This window comes from Alligator mississippiensis, chromosome 2 (assembly GCF_030867095.1).
Source record: "Alligator mississippiensis isolate rAllMis1 chromosome 2, rAllMis1, whole genome shotgun sequence".
Classification (NCBI taxonomy): domain Eukaryota; kingdom Metazoa; phylum Chordata; order Crocodylia; family Alligatoridae; genus Alligator; species Alligator mississippiensis.
Window position 1 is genome coordinate 173,281,192 of NC_081825.1, and position 22,214 is coordinate 173,303,405.

At 51.5% G+C, this 22,214-nt stretch overlaps 1 protein-coding gene and 1 long non-coding RNA gene across 2 annotated transcripts; both read left to right on the forward strand.

Moving 5' to 3' along the window:
* The first annotated feature begins 222 nt into the window (after window positions 1–222).
* LOC132248379 (uncharacterized) lies at window positions 223–1,272 on the forward strand. The gene is made up of 3 exons (XR_009459559.1): window positions 223–514; window positions 866–892; window positions 1,157–1,272. It is a non-coding gene; the product is annotated as an uncharacterized LOC132248379 (long non-coding RNA).
* Window positions 1,273–1,692: 420 nt separating this feature from the next.
* On the forward strand, window positions 1,693–6,839 carry LOC109281656 (maestro heat-like repeat-containing protein family member 2B). Its single transcript, XM_059721371.1, has 10 exons — window positions 1,693–1,767; window positions 2,149–2,284; window positions 2,443–2,538; window positions 2,893–2,997; window positions 3,189–3,312; window positions 3,720–3,829; window positions 4,347–4,499; window positions 5,678–5,832; window positions 6,131–6,277; window positions 6,727–6,839. The coding sequence occupies exons 1-10, from the start codon at window positions 1,694–1,696 to the stop codon at window positions 6,752–6,754; spliced, it is 1,128 nt and encodes a 375-aa protein (XP_059577354.1). The 5' UTR covers window position 1,693; the 3' UTR covers window positions 6,755–6,839.
* Window positions 6,840–22,214: the final 15,375 nt, after the last annotated feature.

Genomic DNA, 22,214 nt, shown 5'->3' on the forward strand with positions numbered 1-22,214 from the left:
GCCTTCCTGATGTGTTGTGCCCAGGGACTCCTTACTGCCAAATGCATGAGGAGGCCCTGGGCACAATGCATCTGCTGCCCCAGTTCCTGTCAGTCACAAACTCTCCCCCACCCCTGCCCCAGCTTCCATGGCTCAGAGTGGCACTGCAGCTCTCTCTGCCCTAGTCACCCAGGCTGCAGGACAGAGAAGATAAGGCATCTGAACCAAAGCACTGATGATGGTGTTGAGAGCTGTGGGTTTCCTGTGACTGGCAGAGAGAGCTGGTATCGCTGCTGGGCAACTCCTTGGTCAGCAGTGATTCCTACTTGGGGGGCAGAAGGCATGGGAAGTCCTGGTGTGAGTGTCATGTCACCCTGTGCAGGACTATCTCCAAGGGAAAAGAGCCAGGACCCACACGGCCTTGATACTGGCCTACAGCCGAATTGCTGTCCATGCCCCCCAAACGCAGCTGCTCTCCCGCGTGGAGCGTGACATCACCAGGAAGGTCCTGCAGTATTACACGACCAGCTGCCAGGTAAGAGCCTGGGACTGCACCATGTTGGGAACAGGCCTGCCATGGGACTGATGTCTCCTTTGCCCTTGGGTGCCTAGAGAGGCTCTGACTGTCTGAACCTCCCCCTGAACTCACGCCTGTGATGAGCATCCATGTTAATCCTTCTGGGATGATGTGCAGTGGGAGGGTCCCACGTATGGAGAGCGCTGGGATAGACGCTCCTGACAACCTGCCCTGTGCTGGAGAGGGGCGTGCATTCATGCCCTTGCACTGCTCAACACTCCCCGGCCTGGCCCTTTTTTGAACCTGGCAGTGGGCTGTACTCTGGAGCCATTCCAGGCACTGACGGTTGTTTTGCATTCCTTTTCCCAGGTGCTTGGCATCAACATTGTCAATAAGGTAAATGTTCAATGACCCCACCTCTGCCTGTGCTCCTCCCAGACCCTAAGTGCAGGAGGCACGATGACCTTCCCCAGGTGGGAGTCCCTGCTCCTGCCATGCTCCTCGTCTGAGATGGGTGTGGGCCCGGGACTTCCTGGGGCCTGTACACATCTCTCAGGGATGCAAATGAGGCTGCATTTCATCCCTGATCTTTACGTTGTGGACCTTGGTTCTTGTCCGTTCCTCATCCCCATCTCCTTGTTGTTCCCCCATGAAATTCAGGACCCAGACTTAAAGCTGACCCTGATTCAGTCAGTCACTGAGATCAGCCGTGCCATCCGGGATGTAGACGACTCCCAGAACTTCCAGTTCACTTACAAAGAGGAGCTCCTGGGGTACATGCTGGTGAGTGGGAGGAGCCCTGCAGGCCAAACTGCAAAGGACCTGGTGGGAACCTAATGGGACTGGTTTCCCTTCGAGCGGCTGTTCGTCCCCTGGCTGTCATGGGATTATTGGAGGCTCATGAGGGGTCTGCTTGGGGCCAGACAGCTGGTGCCCCTCGAAGCTTTGTCGGCAATGCTGCTTTGTGGGCTGCTCTTGGAGGGCCCGGCTCTGTCTGGTGAGTGCCTGGGATACAGCTCTGTGTCCTCTGCACTGATGCCACTGACCTGAGCAGGGTCCTTGGGCAGTGGCCAGCACAGCCCTGGCTCTGTTTATGGCTCACTTGGGAGGGCAGCCTGGTGGGTTTGTGGGGTGAGGCTCTCTGCTTCCCACATCCATTTCCTGTGTCATGTCTCCATTTCTGCCTTTTAGGACTTCATGAAAGAGGAACCAATGGATTCCTTGGCCTCTCCTGTTCGCCTCAGGGCCATGCTTGCCATTAAGCACCTGAGGTAGGTGATTCCTGCGCTGGCCCTTGGCACTGGGATGCCCTGGTCAGAGATGAGCTCCTTCCTTAACTCTGTTGTTCTTCCTGTCAGATCTAAGAGACCCCTGCAGGGCTCAGGTCACAGGCTGCACTCGCTGCAGCTGGGGTCAGAGGGCTTGAATGTGTTTGGTCCACTTGGAGATTTGGACTTGAAAGACTCGGTGGTGGTGGTTGTGGGACAACTAGGAGTGGTTGGGGGGAGTGCCAGGAGCTTCTCAGCTGCCAAGTCCAGCGGGGTTTGGATTTCAGGTTCTAGGTTCAGACCATATCTGAGCACTAGACCCACTTTCACTTGGGGCTGGCAGTCAGTGTGACAGGGCTTTTCTTCCTCTCTTTCTTCTGCCAGCAAGGTGAAACCCTCACTAAATCTGAATGAAAACAGAAACATCTTGGATGACTGCTTAAAATGCCTGCTGCCTCTTCCAGCTGTTCAGCAGCTGAGGGAAGAGGGTGAGATCTCTCAGGACTCCGTTCAAATACAGGTACACCTAAACAGTTGTCTTCTGGCGTCACCTGCTGGGACCTGCTCCCCAGCCTGCTCTGGGTCTTGGCAGTCACCCCGGCCTCCCTAGAACGGTTCTGGGTTTTGTGACACGCTCCCGCTGGCCCTGAGCTTCTGTCTTCTATCTCCTGCTTGCAGGCACTGCACGAGTTGTCCATGCAGGCCTTGGGTGAGCTCATGAGGGGCCTCCTTGAAGAAGACCCCACTGAGAATTGGTTCATGGAAATGTTCCTTGTGAGTAGCCAGCAGGAGCAGGCAGAGCCCTTTCCTCTGGGGAAGGGGGAATGAGCCAAAGGACAGGGAGGAAGGTTTCCCTTGGCAGGGCAAATGAGAGGGGAGTCTCACAAGGTGTCCTTGGGGCAATGGATGGTATCCTGTTGATATCCCTAGTAGCTGCACCATCTTGTGCCAGGGTCACTCAACAGCTCCTCTGGCTTCAGGGGAATTAAAGGCCACCTGGGATGAATCTGGATGATAAAAGAATCAGATTGCTTGGTGGGATTTCAGTGGCCATGGTGATGTCTGCTGTTGAAATGGTTCCTCAGCTGTTTTAAAGGTTTCTTTGACAGTAGTTTGCTCTCTCAACAGCTGCTTGAGCCATGGATCTTCTCCGATAAGGAGTGGAAGAAAGATAGGGCCTCGCAGGCCAGCTCTCAGCTGCTTGTTGCCTATCGGGAGACAGTCTATTGCAGAGTAAGCATGGTCTAACTTTCTTCCCGTGATGTCCTCATGGCAGCCTCACCCTGAGATGTAGAAAACTTCCCTAGCAGTCAGGGTCCCACAGGGATGCATTTCTGTTTTCACCTTCCCAGGATCATAAACTTGAATATCACTCTAGCCAGACCCAGGAAGATGTCATTCATTTCTTTGTCCTTTTTTCTCAGCTACAAGAGCCTTTTGAGCAGTTTGGGTCCCTGCTGGGGCTGCTGGCGCCATACACTTGTGACTCTCTTGCCACATCCCACCTGTGGGCCGCCGACTGCATTGTCTGCCTTCTGCGCCTACAAGGTAAGGGCGCTCTGAGTAGGTGCAAGTGACTCTGCCCCTTTTCTCTCTCTGGTAATGCCTACTCCTCTTCTCTGTCCATTCACTACTAGTCAAATGACAGCTCAAAAGCATCTCAAAAGCGCCACAACCGGCCCTTGGAAGATCTCCTCCTAGGAGAGAAGAGTTGCGTGGTGTGAAGGGCCTGGCTCTCTTTTTTGAAGTGTGAAAAGAAGCCCCCCTAACAAGAATGGGGAGAGGCTTGTAGCAGCTCTGATCCCACTGCACCTCTGACCCCACTGAAGTCACTGAGACCTTGAACATCACCCTTGGACCACACTGCCCATGACACTGTACATGGTTCCTCCATGGAGCCAAGGTTCTGTGTCAGACATCATTACAGCACTTTTTCCTCCTCATTTTCATTCCAGACCAGTCCAGGACAATGGATGCAGCAGAGAAGAAGCTGCGAGGTCTCCGGGAAGAGCTCAAAGCTGCCAGCCCTGAGGCTGTGCTTACATCATCCTCCCAAATGGCGAAGGTCAGTGGCTCAAGAACCTGGTGTGGAGACTCTGGGAACGGGGCGTCCTTCATTGTCCATTCCTTTGCTCACACATGGTTTATCTCTTTCTTTGGTGTGCATGGGAGAGGCATTTTGGGACACTTATTGTTCACCTGCTATCTGCTGCTGTTTGCCAATGTCCATGGTAGAAAGAATAAGTCAGAGCAAAATTAGAAAGCTTGGTAGATAGTTCTGTCCCTGCACAGAAGAACAAACCTTAGTCAGTACAGCATCCAAGTGAGAGCCTCAGCCAGGACTTGGTCTCCTTGTGTGCCTGTTTTAACTTACCTTGGGGTGCAGCCTGGCTGTGTTCCTGTTGTGTTGTCAAATGATGCTCCCTCCATTGTAGACTGGTGCAACGTTTAAACCCAGGATTCACCTCTTGTGCATGCACCAAGTCACCGTAGGGCACAAGCTTACGCACAGCACAACTCTTTAATATCAGGCTTGAACTCTGGGGTTCAATGCAGTTTCCCTTCTTTCTATTTGTCTCCAGGTCATTGGCAAATACTTGCCCTCCAACCAGACCCTTGATTTTGTGGGGACAATAATGGATGGCATGCTGTCTGCCAGCCCCACATGTGCCACAGCAGCAGGCCACTGGTTCCATACAATCCTGAGGGAGAATGGAGATGCCCTTCTGGATGAGGTAAAATTGAAGCTGAGGAGGCTTTCTACATTTGCTTTACGCTTTTCAAACACTGCTTTCATGTGGAGTGAACAGCAATCTTACTGTTGATCCCTGGACACGAAGCAAGTTCCATTTCCCTTACTAGCCAGAGATGGGGAAGAGTTGATCAGCTGCATCCAAGAGAAAGAGCACAGGAAGGCAGGATGGGGATTCAGTGACTTAGGTTGTTGATAAGAGCTTTCAGCCCTGGAAGGTTTGAAAACATAGACTCTGGGGCAAATTTAGCAGGAGAGGGCAACAAGGGGAGTCTGAGGCACCCAGCTGTGGCTGGACTAGAACACTGTGGTTAGGCATGTGGAATGGATGCATCTCTCGTTGCCACACCATGGTGTCACACCATGCAGGGGCAGGAGCTAGAGGTGGTTCTGTGTCCTCAGGCATTTCCCAGCCTTGGTCAAGGCTATGTGAAATGCTCCTTCCATCCTGCTCCTCTTCACAGGGTTCAGAACAGGGTTCAGGAAAGAACGGATGCCAGAGATACTGCAGCCTCCACCCTCTCCCTGTTCTGGATGGGACTGGCTATGGGCAGCTGGACCTACTGTCCCGCAGGCCTGGCCATGTGCAGAATAGGAAGGTGCAGTTAGAAATGAGGAGTGGGAACTCCAGTGTGCAGTTCCAGCAGAGCCGGTCTCACCTGGAAAAATTACAGTTACAATCATCTTGCTCGCAGTCCCAGGGATTCTCACAGGGGTTCTGACGCTGGTGGTGCTTGTTGGTCCTGAGCTGAGCATCCACACAGGCAAAAGGCCCAAATTATCTTCTTAAAACCACCCCCAGATATTGATATTTGTTGGGGTGTTTGTGTGAGCACACGGGTTAATGTCAGGCAGAAATAGTTCCTGGGCAGCACATGCAATTAGGTTGTAGGTGTGTGCACATGGGTGGGGGAAAGGCTGAGGGTGTGCAGGCTGGTTGGTGTCTGCCCACGTGTCACGGTGTCCACTTTTACCCCAAGTAGGGACATAGGAATGTACTCACTTCTTAGGATCAGCTGGAGGCAGCAGTGTCTGGACATTGGTCCCTTAAAGCAAGGAATTTCTAAGCTGGCAGCAAATTGCCAAACTGCAGGAGGGATTGGTTTGGATTGTGCTGGCTGAATGAGAAAGGGACCCTTGTTCTTGTTATTTTCCCTCCAGGTGCCGGACATCCTGGGCACCATCTTTATTCGGATGCCAACAATGCAGGAGAGGTCCATGCGAGGCTTCCTGTTAGAAGGCGTTGGCATTCTCGCTGTGTTCCACCTAGAGGCAGTGACCAGCAGCCTCCTTGCCAAGCCTCTGCCAATGGACAGGTACTTGCCACTCCCTACCTCTTGTACCTGGTGGCACACACACATCCCACAGCCTGGCAAAGCCCATACAGTTTCAAGTCAGCTGCAGATCCTTTGGGCTGACTTGGTAAGAGTCAATGTCCTAGTGCGTTTGGGTAGGAAATGCCAGGCTTGTGCCTAACGGCATTGGCAGATGACATCACTGTGCTCCAACCCCATCCTAGACCAGGAGAGCCCTTGGCCTTTGCTTCAGTGTCCTATTGCTTCATGACATCACAGGAGAACCTGTAGCTCATATATAATTTGTGTTAAATTGCAGTGACACCTCTGAGCTCTGGAGGGCCTTGGGGGGGGGGATGATTTCTCCACCCGCCATATACTCCAGTTGCTTACGGAGAAGATCCAGCATCCAGCCGGCACAGAAGGGAGCTCATCTGAGGGCACCGCAGCCCAGGGACCTCTCGCAGTAAGTGACAGCCCAGACCCAGCTTTGTTGTTTCCCCCTTGAGGGCTAGAGTCCTGGTTCTTGAGAGCTTGAAGTAGGATGCCAGGTCATGTGGCAAGCTTTTCTCCCCTGCTGTCCTGTCCCCTGGGTCACCCCGGCTCTTCTGTCAGCAGCAGAAACACAGCAGCTTCATGCTGCGTGGCTGACTGACTCCATGAGCCTATGGAACTGGTAACTCGTGTAACCGAGAGGCTTCTTCTGTTTGCAGCTCTGGTTTCAGGCTGCTGGTGCCCCTGTACTTCCCAGGCAGAAGTGCAGGGATGTGACTGGGAAGGGAGCCAAGTGCTAAGGGAGCTGCTGCCAGAGCTATTCTGAGCTCTCCAGGATGTGAGGAAGAGACCTTTAGACTTGGAGTTATGGATTTCCAGGTGTCTTCCCCAGGCTGACTCTGGTCTTCTCTATCCCTTCAGGCAACATGTGCATCCCTGGAGATGCTGACTACGATCCATTCCAGCCCAGTCCTGAGGGAGCTACTCCCCGGGCTCCTGTGTGCTCTTCTAGAGCAAGTTGTCCGTACCGTGGGGCAGGACATGCCGATGCCCACAGCAAGCATCCAGCGGAGGCAGCTGCGAAAGGGGCAGGTGTGCACAGTGGGCAACCCTTGCAGGTAAGGAGGAGGCTGCGCCTGGTTTCACAGGTTTGGCTTCACTTCAGGCTAGCTGCCTGCAGGATGTTCTTGTCCTTGCCAAGGGCTGTGCTGAGCTGTCTTGCTCCTGGCAGCTGAAAGAAGCAGGGGTTGTCTGGGAAGCGCAGAGTGTGAAATGTTAAGGCTCGGAGGGCCTATTTGTTCCTCCAGTCTGAGCTCCTCTGGGACAGGACAGGCAGTTTTAGCTCGGGGACTTCACAATCTCCATTATTGACCACCGCACGCTGGGCTCCCAGTTCTTGGGACCTGGGCATGTGACTTCTGCATGTTCCCATGCTCTACACATGGCCTTTGTCCTTGTAGGGTGAGAAAAACAGCTGCCCAGTTCTTTCCGTAGTGCACTTGGCTTGGGAGAGCCTCCATGCATCCCGTCTGGCTTCCAGCACTGATTTATGCAAGGCCCTGCCCTCCCTGTCCCTGTCAGGGGATTGCAAGGCATGAGGAAGAATGGCAGCATCGGTCTGATCTGAGCTGCCTGCCTTGCGCAGCAAGTGCCTGAGTAATGGAGCCCCGAGTGACAGGGCGTTTTGGTTCTGTTCTGGCCACAGCATCTCGTTACGGTCTGTAAATCTTCTGTCTCCCCAGACTTTCTATGGAGACCCTGGCTTGCGCTATAGCAAACGGCCTTGGGGAGAAAGTGGCTGCAGACCTATGCAAAGTGGGAACCTGGCCACTACTAGAGAGCCCTCAGACACACCATGAGGGGGTGTGCCAGCTGGCCAGGTAAGAGAGGCAGGCTGGATTGCATCTGTGCTGTAGGCAGTGGGACGAGTAGTGGAGGGGAACTTTCTGTGCTGAACATGCAGGGTTGTGTGGGGCTGGAGACCTGGAGCTTGTGCTCCAAGTGATGAGAGCAAATGAGTGTTGGCAGTGCCCAGCTGGTCCCAGAACTAGTGGTTTTCTCTTGCAGGGCTCTGCTGCTGTTGGGAATAATAACCCCCCAATTTATAGGGCGGGTCCTACAGTGGACCAGTTCCACAACGGAAAATCTCCGTGTGACCGGTACGGCCTTCGTCAGCCAGGTAAGGCCCCAGAGAGAATGAGCAGTTTGATGGAAAGGAGGATGTTTGCTGTGCTCTTTCCCTGGGGAGTCCCCTGGTCCCCTTCCTAGGAGGGAGGATCTCTGGAGGCAGTTGAGAGGTTTCTCTTCTATCGTGGCCCCTGCATCGCCACTTCTGCCGTATGAGAAGGAGAGGCAGACAAGGATCGCCTTACTGACCTGCCCCTACTGAGCCCTCATCCTAGCCAGCAGCTCTGAGTTTGGTCCTAACTACTGCATCTTCTATACCCACCCAGCATCCCAGGAAGACACTGCTCTAAAGCAAGCAATGTCCCAATCTTCTCACATTGGCATCATCTCCCCCGCTTAGACTAAGCCCCTGCCTTCATGATTTGCCTGGCTCTAAGCAGACAAGCCTCCCCATGTCCAACAGGAGTGCGCCATGTGCTGAGGCTCTTCCTCGTGGTGGTCTGTGGGATTGTGCTCTGACATGGGTTACTTTTCTGCTGCAGGGCTGGGCTGTTGGGAATGACTGTGCTGGATCTCATGGACGGCTTGATTTCTTTTAGCTTATGTGTGACCCAGTCATAGAAGAGCAGAAGCTCCTGAAGGCAGTCCTTTCCTTACTACATCAGCGAGCCAGGGACCCAAATAACCTTGTCCAACAAATGGCAGCCAGAGGACTAGGCAACATAGTTTACGGTGCCCCTGAGCAGGTGAGGTTGAAATCCCCCTGCACTCCCTAGAACGCAGCTCGACCGTAGAGACCAAACAATGAGGCAGGGCTGAAAGTGTGCGCAAAGACTGGAAGCGTATCCAGATTTGCTGTCTCACCCCTTGTGGTGTCTCTGGAGACAGTTGGGTGTGACAAGTGTAATTTTGGTGCAGAAGCGGGTGCCTTGTGTCTCTCAGGCATACGGGAATGGAGCCATGGGGTCATGGTCAGATGAAGTCCTGAGCGCTCTGTGAATGGGAAAGCCCAGAGGTGAGGAGCATAAGCGCTGATCGGTGTGTCGTGTCTTCTGTTTTTACAGCTGAAAAAACACCAGAAGGCTGTCCTGGAGACCCTGTTCGAGGCATCATTTGTGCCTACCAGGCCTGAGCTCATGGAGGAGGGCATGCGGGCACTCACCCACATCTTTAAACATCTAGGGACAGATGTGGGGCCCCTGGTTGAGGATGCAGTTGCGCATATCAGGTCCTTCTTTAACCATGTGAGTGAGCAGCACTCCCCACCCCCATTCCAGTGCTCTTCCCTCGGGGCCATTTCAGAGGTGGGGGATGCACTTGCTGCCCCTTGTTCCAGCTCAAACTGGAAGATGTTAAGTACTGTGGAAGAGATGAGTTTTCAGGAGGAAAAGCAAGTGAAGAGAAAGGGATGACAGATGAGCCCTTGTAGACAAGGAGGGATGCTCAGGAGACCGAGCGAGGCTGCGGCTGGGGTCATGGGGCTCTGTAGGGCTCTGGGGCTGTTCTCTGCCGTGTTGATTCTCCTGAGTCGAAAGCAGAGCTGGGCAGGGACAAGCGACCACAGGGACTGGGGGATGTGGTTTTGCTGGGATTCAGAATCAGAGACCCTAGTGCCCGCACGTTCAGGGAACGAGGCTTGCTGCTGCTCCCTGAGCTCTGCTGAGTGCCCTGGCTCCCAGGCAGCCCACCTGGAGCAGGACCTGCCAGAGCCCACCTCCCTGGCACACCACCTGGCAGGCTGGAAGCCAAAGGCTCCTGTGAGGAGCTGTGCCAGGCCCATGAGAGAAAGGCTTGGTTGTGACCACACTGGGGTTTCTCGGCCACAGGACAGCGACAGTCTTCGCACCGTGGCTTTTGCCCTCTTCGGCGCCCTGGCAGGCTGCATGAAGAGGAGGCAAGCCTTTTATAAAAGGCAGGTGAGGCAGAGCCTGGGAACACTCCTGGTTCACCTGGAGGACCCCAACCCACAGGTGGCCAAGGTAAGAACCGGTGACAGGCTTCCTCAGCCCTGCCAAATCTCCTCAGTCCAGCCCCAGGGGCACTCTGCCCTTCCTGCGTCCGGTGGTGACCATCCCTTTCCCAGTGAGGTGGCTTCATCCAGGCACCTCCTTGAGCTTGGGGCTGCCTCCCAGGTCCAGCACATCTGACCCCCCTGTGCATGCAGGAAATCTCCCTGCATGGCTTTAGTGAGGGGGAGATGGGTGCTGCCTGCAGGTGCCATATGAAAGGCAGAAGAAGTCCTCCCTTTGCTCACAGCCACTCCTTCGTGCCTAGTGCCAGTCACCTCCTGGCCAAGCCATCCTGTTCCTGGCCTGGGCGCAGTCCTGGGTCAAGAGGCAACCCTTAGCCTCAGCTCAGCAGTCAGCAGGGAGTACAGGTCTGGTGTGACTGTGTTTTTCAGGAGTGCAGAACAACGCTGGGCCTGTGCTGCTCTTACCTGGGCTTAAGGAGGGTCCAGGCAGCCCTGGCCTTCCATACGCAGGGGTCAGAGCAGGGGAAACAGGATCAGCTGCTGCAGGATGTCTGCAGGCATTTGGTGAGTGAGTTTGTGAGTGGCAGGAGGTGACTGAGGGCAGGGCTCGTAGGATGGAGGGAGGGAACTGGGGCACAGTGGAAATAACTGCAAGGGTTGGGTCTAGGACCAGGAGGCATGGGACAGGCCATGATTGCTCCTTCTAGTCCCTTGCTGCTCCCACTTCCTCCTGATCAGTACCAGCATGTGGTGTGAGAGCACTTTTCACCAGAGGGAGCTCACGTGTCCTTGGTTCCCTCCAGGCCAAAGAAAAACCTACTCTTTTGGAGAGTCTCTGCCAGGCAGCTCAGACACACTACTCGAGCCCATGGCCAGAAATTCAGGTGGCAGCTATCAAATTTACAGGTGAGAGAGGATGCCTGGTCCCTTTTCTTTCTCCCCTCTGCCCCCAAGAGGAATGGTAAAGCTTTTGCTGAGCAGGATCAGACTGTTAATCAGCCATGCCTCAGGTTCCCCTGAAAGGATTTGGAAAGGATGATGCCCCCAGTGTTGCAAGGCTGGTGTTGAGAGGGATTCAACCTGACAGTAAGGCTGGCGGTTGTGGCAGACAAGCCCTGTGCTGTGATTCAGTAGTCCTGAGCAATGGAGACGTGTCTGGGACATGGTCACCCAGCACAGCTCATAATTGCTTAGCACCACTTCACGGGGAAGGCAGATGGGAAGGGGCACGGGCCTCCTGGGCCGCTGAGCGCAGGGACCTGGTCCTGGGAGCAGCCCTGTCAGAGAGATCCCTGCACGACCGTATTGAGCCCATCTTGAAACTCCTTGGGCTTCTCTTCCTCCTGGGAAGGAGGCTGTGTCCCCCTGCATGTCCACCCAGCTTGTCAGGGAAGGCTGGGTCCTTGCTCAGCCTGCCCCTGTGCTCAGGGTGCAGAGAGGCTCCTGGTGCCCTTTACACCCCCATTCGGCCCAGGGAAAGAGGCAGGTTTCTGTGGATTACCAGAGACATTGGGAGCAGCTTGTGTGTAGACTGCCCTTTTCTTTCTGGCTCCCAGCCCTTTACTCAGATAATGAGACCCAACTGTGAGCGTGTTGGCCACAACCCACCTGTGATAGCAAACACAGCCAAAAACCTGCCTCTGGGCTGAGTTTTCCATGTGTCCTTACCACGGAAAGCTGATCTGTTCTCCCTGTTGTGTGTTTAGGCATCCTTATGGAGTATGCTACCCCCAGAAGTGCCGGACAGATAAAGGTTGCACACCTCCTGAGCTGTAAGTCAGAAATCCAGGCCCTGCACTTCCCTCCTGGAGCCCAGAAGGAGCTGAGAAGCTGCAGGGAACGACCCCTCCCTGTGCTTTGGAGCCCAGTTCATCCACTCTGCCCTGAGGATAGCCTAAGAGAGCCTTGCCCTGAGCAGGCAGATCACATTCCCCTGGAGCAGCAGGGTGCAGCACGGAGGAGCTGAATCCGTGCATCTCCTACCTGTCCTGCCTAGGCCCCTCCCCAGCCACAGCTGCCCAGGCTCTGTCTTCCCTTGACTTCCTGTGTTCCCTCAGGTTGGGGAAAGTTGTAGCCAGTACCACTGGATGCCACTGCCAATCCTCCCCTGGGCAGCCTGTCTGTCAGGTCCCTTCATCGGGTGCAAAGCAATGTGAACCAGGCCTGTTCCACACCAGGTCTGAGTGCCCAGTCACATCCCCTTGGCAATGGCAGCTCTTGGGAAGGTTTCTGGTGAGAAAGGCAGGAGAATCTTGTCAGTGGAAGCTGTTGAGAATCTCAACCTTCCTCCATGGGCAGCAAAGCTGCTCAGTGCCCAGCAGAACTGGCATCTCCCCTCAGTTGGGTATGCAGGAAGCTCCCAATGGAGCAGCCACAGCCATGTCTGTGTGAGAGTTTCTGTAGTGTGGGACCCAGAGAGACCACAGGTCTGTGGCTGTTCAGGATACTGGTGATGAGATGATGGGAGCAATACTGCATCCATTGTGCACTGTCCACCCCCACATCACACCAGAGCCGCGTTCCCCAGTGATGGCCTTGCTCTGGCGCTGTCAGCATGTGTGACCAGTGTTCCCCGGAGGTGGAAGTGTCTATTCACTAATGTCTCCCTCTCTCTTTCCAGCTCTGCAAACTCTAGGACAGGACACATCACAGGAGGTCCAAGATGTGGCCATTCAGGTCTCAGAGACCATTTCTAAAAGTGCTTGGGGCAGCATGCTGCAAGAGGAGGGAAACCATGGGCGTACCCTGCCTCATATCGCTTCTTTACTTTGTTTTGGGTGCCTAAAGCCCCGTTCCATTTAAAAACGAGCCCTATATTTGGATATGTTTGATATAAAATTGTGTTTTACGTTCTTCTGGCTGTTGTTGCTTCTCTCCTCTTGAACACAGCAGACAGAGAGGAAGTTGAAGCCTTGTAGCTTCAGGAGTGTGTGTCTGCTTGGTTTCGGCATCTTGTTTTTTTGGTGGCCAGTGAGCTGGGCATAGGTGTTACCACACGTGAACCAGGAGGTGGGGCTCTGCCAGGCAGACAGGGTAGGTACAGATGTTTGGGGAAGTTAGGGGGAGGATAGATTGGGTTAAATACGGCCACCTGATCTAACTGAACTTCTGTACAGTTCCTAGCACAGCCCTGGGGTTTGGAAAACCCAGCCACTGGCCCAGCCCTGGGGCTGCTCTTTTCCTATGCCCCAACCCCTGACACCAGGTTATTTTTAGCCCCCTAACCCCTGTCCCCCACGCCACTGCTCGTGGACCATCCAGCCACCCTAGACTGCCAAACCCTAGACAGCAACAGCAGGGCACAGAGCCCAGCCTGCAGAAGCAGCCCACCTCTTCCCTGCAGACAAATCTAGGGCACATGTGCTCCCAGGGCCTCTCCCAAGGTTTGCACAGTGGTGGGAGCCCCCCTCCCCGCTCCTGGGCTCTGAGCATCCCATATCCTACCCTGGGGCCCCATCACCCCAGCCCCTGCCCCTGTCCCCAGAGAATAAGCATCAGCATCTGTGTTCTCTCTGAGGGGTTTTGAAACGGTAGAGCAGGCATGAGCAGTCACAAGCTCAGGTGGGCAGGAAATGGGTTTTCTGTCTTACAAATAAAAAATTGAGATCTAAAAATGCTTCCTCTTCTGCATCAGGATAAAACTGACCTGAGGAAATATAGTGCAGTAGTCCTGTCATTGCAGGCTTTGAGATCCTGGATCCAGCTCCACTCCAGCCATGGCTTTCCCTGGCTTGAATATATTCTCTGAAGCTGGTGCGTTTCTAGACAGGTTCCCTCACCCTGTGCCAGACTCAGAGACAGACTCTGGGGAGGGATGCTATGCAATTCCACATTAGAAGACAGCCTTTGTTCTGAAAAGCTTTGGTTTTCCATTGGACGTTTTGCCCATACTGCGGAAGGCAGGCTAGCCTTGTAGACAGAGCACCAGGCCCAGCAGTCACAACTCCTGGGTCTTCTTGGTTCACAACTTATTGGGCTCAGTACAGTTAATTACTGCATATTGGGTGACCTTTTCTGGCTTGTGCTAGGCAGGGAGGCAGAGCAGCTAATTGCAATCAAGCCTTCTAAAATCTATTGACGCCTTAATTAAAAAAAAGCCTTCTAAAATCTATTAACGTATTAATAGCCTTAAAATCTGTTAACGGCAAAATCTGCAGAACACGGGATTTCTTGCCCTTTCCCCCTTTGGTGCCAAGTTCTAAGCAGTATTATACCTGAAAGCTGTGCTTTAAACGTTGCTTCTTCCATTATGAATATTTCATTTTAAAAATCAGATAAAATTTGATGTCTTTCATGTGTCAGGTATCCGATTCTCGCCATATTGATGTAGAGGAAAAGGCAATCAGGACTCGTGGTAGAGGTGACATCTTTTATTAGACCAATCAGACTTTTGCAAAAAAATTCTTTAATTGCAGGCTTTATCAAATTGCATGCTTTATTGAAGATATTGAATTTTTGCTGATTTTTTTTAATGAAATCATCATTTTACAAGAAGGAAGCAAGTTTCACCACCTGTATCTGGAGAGCCTGCTCCTGCCTTTGTTCGGGGTAATTTGCATCATCACAGAGCCTCACCACAGAGCTCAGAGACACCTCACACATAAGAAATGCCTGCCCAGGAAAGCACCCCACCTATTTACTCCTCTGTGAAACAGGAAACACCATAACCAGAAGGAAATATGACTACATCCTGCTTACCACCAAACAACTTAAAGGTAACCAACTATTCCAACTTTTCTCTGAGTCTAATCATCTAAAATGATCTGTTCCAAACAGCAGATATTACCACACTTTCAACTCACCTATGAAATATGAACTTTCATTTCTGCCCAGGAGAACTTTTACAATCTTTTCTCTGATGCCTGAAGAAAGCTGTTTGTGCCTGAAAGCTTGCAAATAAAGACTTTATTTGCAAAAATCTAGTTGGTCTAATAAAAGATATCACCTCTACCAGGAGTCCAGATTGCTTTCTCCTCTGGACCAGTACAGCTACAACCTGGATACCTGACAGTGTGAATTAGGCACACTTTTAGAGAATCCCACTACTCACATCTCAGCACTGTTAGACACCTAAATACTTTTAAACAGATCTGGCTTTGTCTACTTGAAGAGAAACCTATTGTGAGAGGGCAGGATCAGGGATAGAAAGAAGCAAAGCCTTAGGTGGTATTCTCAAAGCCTTTCAGATGATGACAGAATTACTGAGAACTAGTGCAATCGCCTTCATCCATGTGCTAATAAGGGGCAGGACCAGTGAGAAGCAGCTGTCAACATAGGACAGTAACTGGAATTGTGAGGGGAAGAAAGATGAAAACAATTTTGCAGGCTTCAGCCAGGGAACACCTTAACAAAGGCCCTATCTGATGAGACGCACACTGTGCTGATGAATAGACGGGTCTTGTTTAATGAACCTGATGGCACAGTAACATAAGAGGGATGCAGAAGATTTTCAGTGCAACAGGGGCACTGCCTGGACATAGGCCACAGCTTGCATCTTACCCATGGAAACTCATGGTTGTCATGCGAGGCCACAGATGACAGGAACAGGGCAAGTGTAGTGCTCATCTTTAAGAAAGGGAAGAAAGAGGACCTGGGGAATTACTGACCAGTCAGTTGGACCTTGATGCCAGGAAACACCATATAGCAGGTCCTCAAAGAATCTATTTCTAAGCATGTGGAGAACAAGCTGATCAGGAACAGCCGGCATGGATTCATCATTAGTAAGAAATACAGACTAGATAGAGGTACTGTAAGAGAAGTACACAACTGGTTGGGTCATTGTGCTCAACTAGCAGTAAGCAATGGCTCAAGGTCCAGTTGGATGGAGATATTAACTGGCATTCCCCAGGGGGCTGTCCTAGGCCCAGTATTGATTAATATTGCCATTAATGATTTGGAGGATTAGCTTGAGCACGCCTTTAGCGAATTTGCAAATGGCATCAAGTTGGGTGGAATTCCAGACACTGGAGGGTAGGGCTCGACTCCAGAATGACCTGGACAGACTGGAGAAAGGGTCCAAAATCAACTAAATAATATTCAATAAGGACAAGGGCAAAGTTCTGCACTGAGGATGGAACAACTGCAGGCACAAATACAGACTAGGGAACAGCAGGCTAGGCTGCAGTGCTGCCAAAACGATCTGGGTCACAGTTGTTCATCATCTAAATATGAGCCAACAATGTGCTCTTGTTGCAAAAAAACTAAGAGCATACTGGGTTGTATGAACAGGAACGTCACTTGCAAGTCAAAGGAAGTGATTCTCCTACTCTATTAATCACTGGCGAGGCCTCACCTAGAGTCCTACATCCAGTTTTGGGCCCTACACTTCAAGAAAGATGTGGGCAAATTAGAAAGAGTTCAACAGACACGGGAGGCAAAAGGCATTTGGGAGCTCGATTGCTTCCTTTCACCCACATACGTGCATGCATGCACGCACACACACATGCACGCACACATACTTGCACACCCCCCCTCCCCAAGATGCACAAATGCACGCTTGGCATGGTGAGCTCAAATGCAAATGCAGGCAGGTCAGTAGCTGTGCAGCCTGGTACGGGGCAACCAGCACAGAACAGAGTCGAAGCAGCAAGAAGTTTGCGTCCTTCAGAAGTGCTTCACCTGGGCTGGGGAACCAGTGCCCAAGCTCGCGTTCCAGCTTGCAGAGTTACTCATGACGAAGGCTCTGATCTTTTGAACCATATGTTCCCTGTTGGGTAAGTTCTGGCTTTTGCTTCCTTTCACCCAGAGGCTTTGCTGACCTTGATTGTTCTGCTGTAGCAGGATTAGCCTAGCAAGGCTGGGTCCCGCAGAACAGGTGGCAGGCACTTGACTTGCTTGGAATGAGACCCAGATAGTTAGCTCCTCTCCAGACTGTTTTTTAAGCTCTCTACAGACAGGGCTATTTGCTAGCTGGTTATTTCCATGGGGCCCCTGGAGTGCCCTGTGCTGTACGGATTCATAAAGAGATGCCTTGATCCCTGCCTTCTAGAGCTCCTGTGGGCTTGATCCCAAGCCTGTCAAAGTCAATGAAACACAGCGACTGGCTTCATTAGGCTTTAGATCTGAGCCCAGAAAAGCAGGGAAGTGCAAGGAAAGGGGCAAGAGAAAACGCTAGGAGCGGGGAGGCTTCCAGACTGGGGAACATTTGGGACTGCACCCTGATCACACGGGCTCCTCCAATACCCATGTTACCACGGCTTTGTGATACAGCAGTGCCCTAGCCAGGATTGCGGTGCTAGACCCTGCATGGATCACTGTGCTAGACCCTGCTGACATGCTTGGCATGGGGCTGAATGGCAGCACCAGTCAGGGCAGAGTTTGCTCGGTCTGAGGCCCAGCTCTGCTTCCTTATCACACATTGTGAGTACGTTTCTTTGTTGCTTTGGCTGCATCGTAGAGACACTTAGGTTTGCAGTCTGCCTCCTTTTCATGCCCTTGGTGATATGACAGCAATGTGCTCAACTCAAATAACCTGGCGATCAGAACTGAGAGCTGGATCCAGACCTTGTGCCTGGATTCCCTTCACACATGCAGTCGTCCTGACGCTGGCAGGACCCTACTGACACAGAGGCAGCTGGGGGTTAGGCATGAGATAGGAGGCAGGAACTGTTGTGTGTTAGTCCTGGCTCTGCCACAAACTCTCTGTGATGGTAAGCCGGCCAAAAACCTCCTCTGATCCTCAGTCTCCTCACCTGTAAAATGGGTTTACTGCTAATTGGCCACCATACAGGGGTTTATTTAGACCAAATCGTTCCAAATCACTCACCAATACTGAAGGCCTGACAATTTAAAGGCCTATTTTTTCACACATGCAGAGAGTCCTCAATGCAGCTGAACTTGAGTGGGGAGGCGGGGTTTGCAACCTATCTGAGAAGCTCTGGGTGATCAACCTATCTGAAAACTGGGTACATTCAATGTCCAGACCCAAGACACCTGAGATTACTGGCTGCTTTTGAAAATGTTGTCTTGCTAAGAAGGCTTTCAGATCTATTCCAACTCTAAAAACAACCCCCCATAGTCAGGAATGGTCCAGTGTATATTCTGGCTACTTCTGTATAGATGGAAGGGAAAGGCATTAAAATGGTATTGGGAATACAAAAGAAAAAACAGCGATCTGCTCCAGACTTCAGGGAAACCTTATCCATCCCAAATGCTCTCATTTCTTTTAGGAGGTGCCTATAACAGACCAGTTAAAAAAAGTACAAGACTACATTTTCAAAAACAAGTAGGGATTTTTGGGTGCCCAGCTTAAGAGGTTTTAAAGAAGCTGATTTTTCAGCATGTGCTCAGTAAGTGCCCTCTGAAAATTAGGCCTCTCTAAAATGGCTCAGGTTTGGGGACCCAAAATCACCAACTACTTTTGAAAATACAGGCCACTGCATCTAGAGGACCAGTGGAGGCATACTGTTTAAGTAATGCATCTCTGAGGAAGACCGACAAACACAAGGGCCAAGATCGGCAACACTGACTGCAATCCAGAATCTCAGGCAGAACAAATAAGCCAAGGGAAAACTTTGCATTGTGTGATTGCATGAGGATAACCACAAGATAGGAGCCAAAAGGCATGGAAACATTTGTCTCTGAGCACTGTTCAAAGCCCAGAGGCTCGTGCCAGCATTATTCTCGGTTGATGCGTGGAGGCAGAGCCGACTTTTCTGAGCACGTTCATAAGGGATTACTGACTTCTGTGGCTGCAAAGCCAAGGCTGGAGAAATCTCTGAGCCCAGGGAAGTCACCAGAATACACATGGGCAGGGAATTATCTGTCTTCGTGCAGACACTCCCAGGCCAGAGTCCATTTTCAGGCTGTTCAGTGATTCCTCTGAGTAACACTCTCTATATAATCACCCTGTATTTAGCATTATAGACATGCTCCTCTCAGCAAGAGAAGTTCATTGGCCTCAGCCCTGACCTAATGCCAATCCAGAGCCAAACCCCTTATCCTCAGCACATCTCCAGTTAGCTGCCTGTAAGTAAGAAAATTTCTAGTCCTTGCTCATGAGCCCACTGATACATACTGCATCCGTGCCTGGGACAGCCTTTGACACCTGTGTCGAAGCTGGAAGCCCCTGGGCTGTGGCACGGAGCCTGCATTTTAGTAATATCTCCTTTGTTCCCCGAGGCTGTCTGACTGCAGAGAGATTGCCACTTCTGCTTCTCAAAAATGCAGAGTTTTTTCTATAAACTTCAAGAACATCCTGAAGTGGGAAACTGAAGATGAGATACCACTGGGCACAGTGTACTATGCCACTATAAACAGTACGTAGGGTTTGTGTCTTCCTTGGTGACTTGTTTGAATAGGTTGTAAGACCAATGCTTCCTGAGAAAAAAGAGCCAAGCTAGAAAAGCAGACTTGGCTGCTAATCGCTGTTGCTTTACTGCCACAAACATGGCTGTTTGGAACAGGACCCAAGCAAAAGAACAGGGTCTTGGAGTTCATCTCAGCTGGAAGGTGACCTTATCTTAAGAAGAGTCACTAAGCTGCTCTGGAGACAAAAGTATGGCCCTGCTGACACGGGCAATGGACTGGGAGCTAGCAGCCTGGGGTTTCAGTCCCAGTCCCTGTTCTGCCACTCACCTGTGTCCCTTCTCTCTGGATCTCAGTTACCTTATTGGTAAAATGCAAATAATACTAGTGACCTGCCTTTAACGAGTGATTTGAGTTACAGAGATGAGGAATGGACTGTTACAAGTAAAACCTTGTTTCAGGAGGGGAGACAGTTGGCAAACCTGGGCAAAAGCATGATTTCAGCAATATCCAGAAACTTGGTTTTATGAAACCATGTAGTCCTTTTTCAGCCAATCCTAATGAGCACATATCATCTACCCAGAAGGGTTTAACGATGCACTCAGGAGGGATGTTTGAGAGCCAGATTTGAAACAGGGCAAATAATTCTACACCAGCTGCACACACAGGGGCTTTGCATTATTGTCAGAGTTTTCCCTTGGCCTACCAGAGCTAGCAAAGAACTCCAGGGGAAGTGGTTCTTTGACAAGAAGACACCTTCAAGGGGCATCTGTTGCTTCCCATAAGCCTTGAGAGTCCCAGTGATTCATAGGACCCAAGTATGGAGTCTTTTCTTTGCTTCAAATGCATTTTCTCAAGTTAGCTGCATGGGGGCTTTCCTTGGTGCTGCTGAACATCCTGGGTTGCAGAATCAGGCCCAGGATGGATCCTGCCATTGGCTGAGAGACTCTATTCATTGCTTTATGTCCTGGGTAGATCAGAAGCCCAGTACGAATCTTCTCCAGTGGCTTCTGTGCATTTGCACAAATGGCAACAGCAAATTTCAACACGACAATTTGGGGCAAAATTAGAAACAGGGCACAGGAGTCCTGGCTCCTTAGGAAATCTTAGGATGTTAACCTGGTGGGATTATGGAGAAACCCCAGGAGGGTGTTGGTTCCTGCTATACAGCCGTCCTTTCCTGTAAGCGCTCCAAAACAATCTCCTGCCTGCCCATGTTCTGGGATAAGAACCACACACTGCTCCTTTGCTAATGTCATTGCCCCACATGCAGAAAAAACAGCAACCCCTGGGTTCTGAGAACTACAGCCGCTGCTTTACTTGGGTTACATTTCAGGTCTGCCATCCCTAAAGCAGAGGCAGATGGAGCTATGAGGAACCTAAAAGCTAGGGACAGACATTCAAAAAGCCTGAGCCTGAATCAATTCAATCTTTGCAGGTTAGTCTAACCTGACTAGGCTGAATCAGTTTGTAACTGTGCAGACATCCCCTCCGGACTGAGAAAATGCAGGCACATGCCTGCAGTGGCTCAGGCTAGAAGCCAGAGGGTGCTAGAGAAGCCCTCCCTTCCCTTCTCAGTGCTGAGCTGAGGGGGTGTGGCCAGGCCAAGGCAGGAGACTCTGATTAGGGAGAAGTGTCTGTCCCATCCCCTCCCCCCGGCTTCTGACCAGCCCAGTAGGGAATTGATAACATAGTGTTTATCACCCCTAACTCAGTGTTTATCAGCCCAATTAAGAAACAACAGAAGGATATTACCAACTACCTGTTGATTCTGCCTTTGTCCCTTCTGCTACAGCACAGACTGTAGCCAGCATGTGGTATGCTAGCTGATGCTGATAGGTGTCTGTGTAAGGCAGAGGGGACAAGGCAATCCCTGCTTAGGAGAGAGTGGTGAGGGGAGGTGGAGGAGCTGTGGGGAGGCCAGGCAGATGCCTGCAGTCTCTGCAGGAGCTGCAGACAGGGAACAGAGGGGAGGGGCCAGCCCTGCTGTGGAGCAGAGAGTCCTGCCCAGCCCAGAGAGCATGCTGGGATGCTGGGGGAGTTTGGTTTAATTTAAACCAGCAAGGGATCTGGGACAGACATTGTATAAACAGTTTGACCCAAATCAGTTAAGTCTGATACTACATTCAACCAGGTTTATCTCAAACTGGTTTCAGCCATTTTCAAACTGGTTTATGTGCACTGAACATCTGTTCTGTTCCAGGTTTAAACCAGTTTCTGATCACTTGCACTGGTTTATGTGTAATGTCTGTCCCTAGTCTTAATGCAGACTGGGGCCAGTCCATGGGCTCTGTTGAGAAGCTCTTCAACCTGGCAATCTACAGGGGATGCTCCTTGCTCTGGGATCAGCTTTTCCTGACACTTCCTTTAAGGGGATGCAAAACAATCTGTTGAGTGTCACTTCCAGCTGGGATCAGGACTGCCCAGCTCCCATCAGCTCGCCCAGCTTCTGCATGGATTGCCGGAACCTAGCAAACCTGCTGCTTATGCTTGTGGGCATATATTTGGGTTCCAGCTGTGTCCTGGGCAGGTTGCAAACATGCAGTGAGACCTGTACGGTGCTTATGATCTTTGTACAGCTAAAGGAACAATGAGGGTTTTCTGTTTTCTTTTGTTTCCTGCATCCATTGGTCCTGGTCTTTCCCGGGGATGCCCTAGTGAACAGTTGCTCACTGAGCTTCTGATATACTCCTCTGATATAGCAGGAAACCGCTATCAAGTCCCCTCTCAACCTTCTCTTCTTTAGGCTAAAAAGGCTCAGCCTCTCCTCGTATGGCTTGCCTTGCAAGTCCCTGATCATACATGTGGCTCTTTTCTGGACCCTCTCAAGTTTTTCCATGTCCTTATTGAAGTGCGGCACCCAGAACTGGACACAATACTCCAACTGCGGTCTCACCAGTGCTGAGTACTATGGGAGTATCACTTCCTTAGTTTTACACGAGATGCATCGGTTGATGCATGTTGTTTGCCCTGCTGGCCAGCTCATCATCGCACTGACGGCTCATGTTCATGCAGTGGTCAATCATTACCCCTAAGTCTCTTTCATCCGTGATGCAAGTCAAGC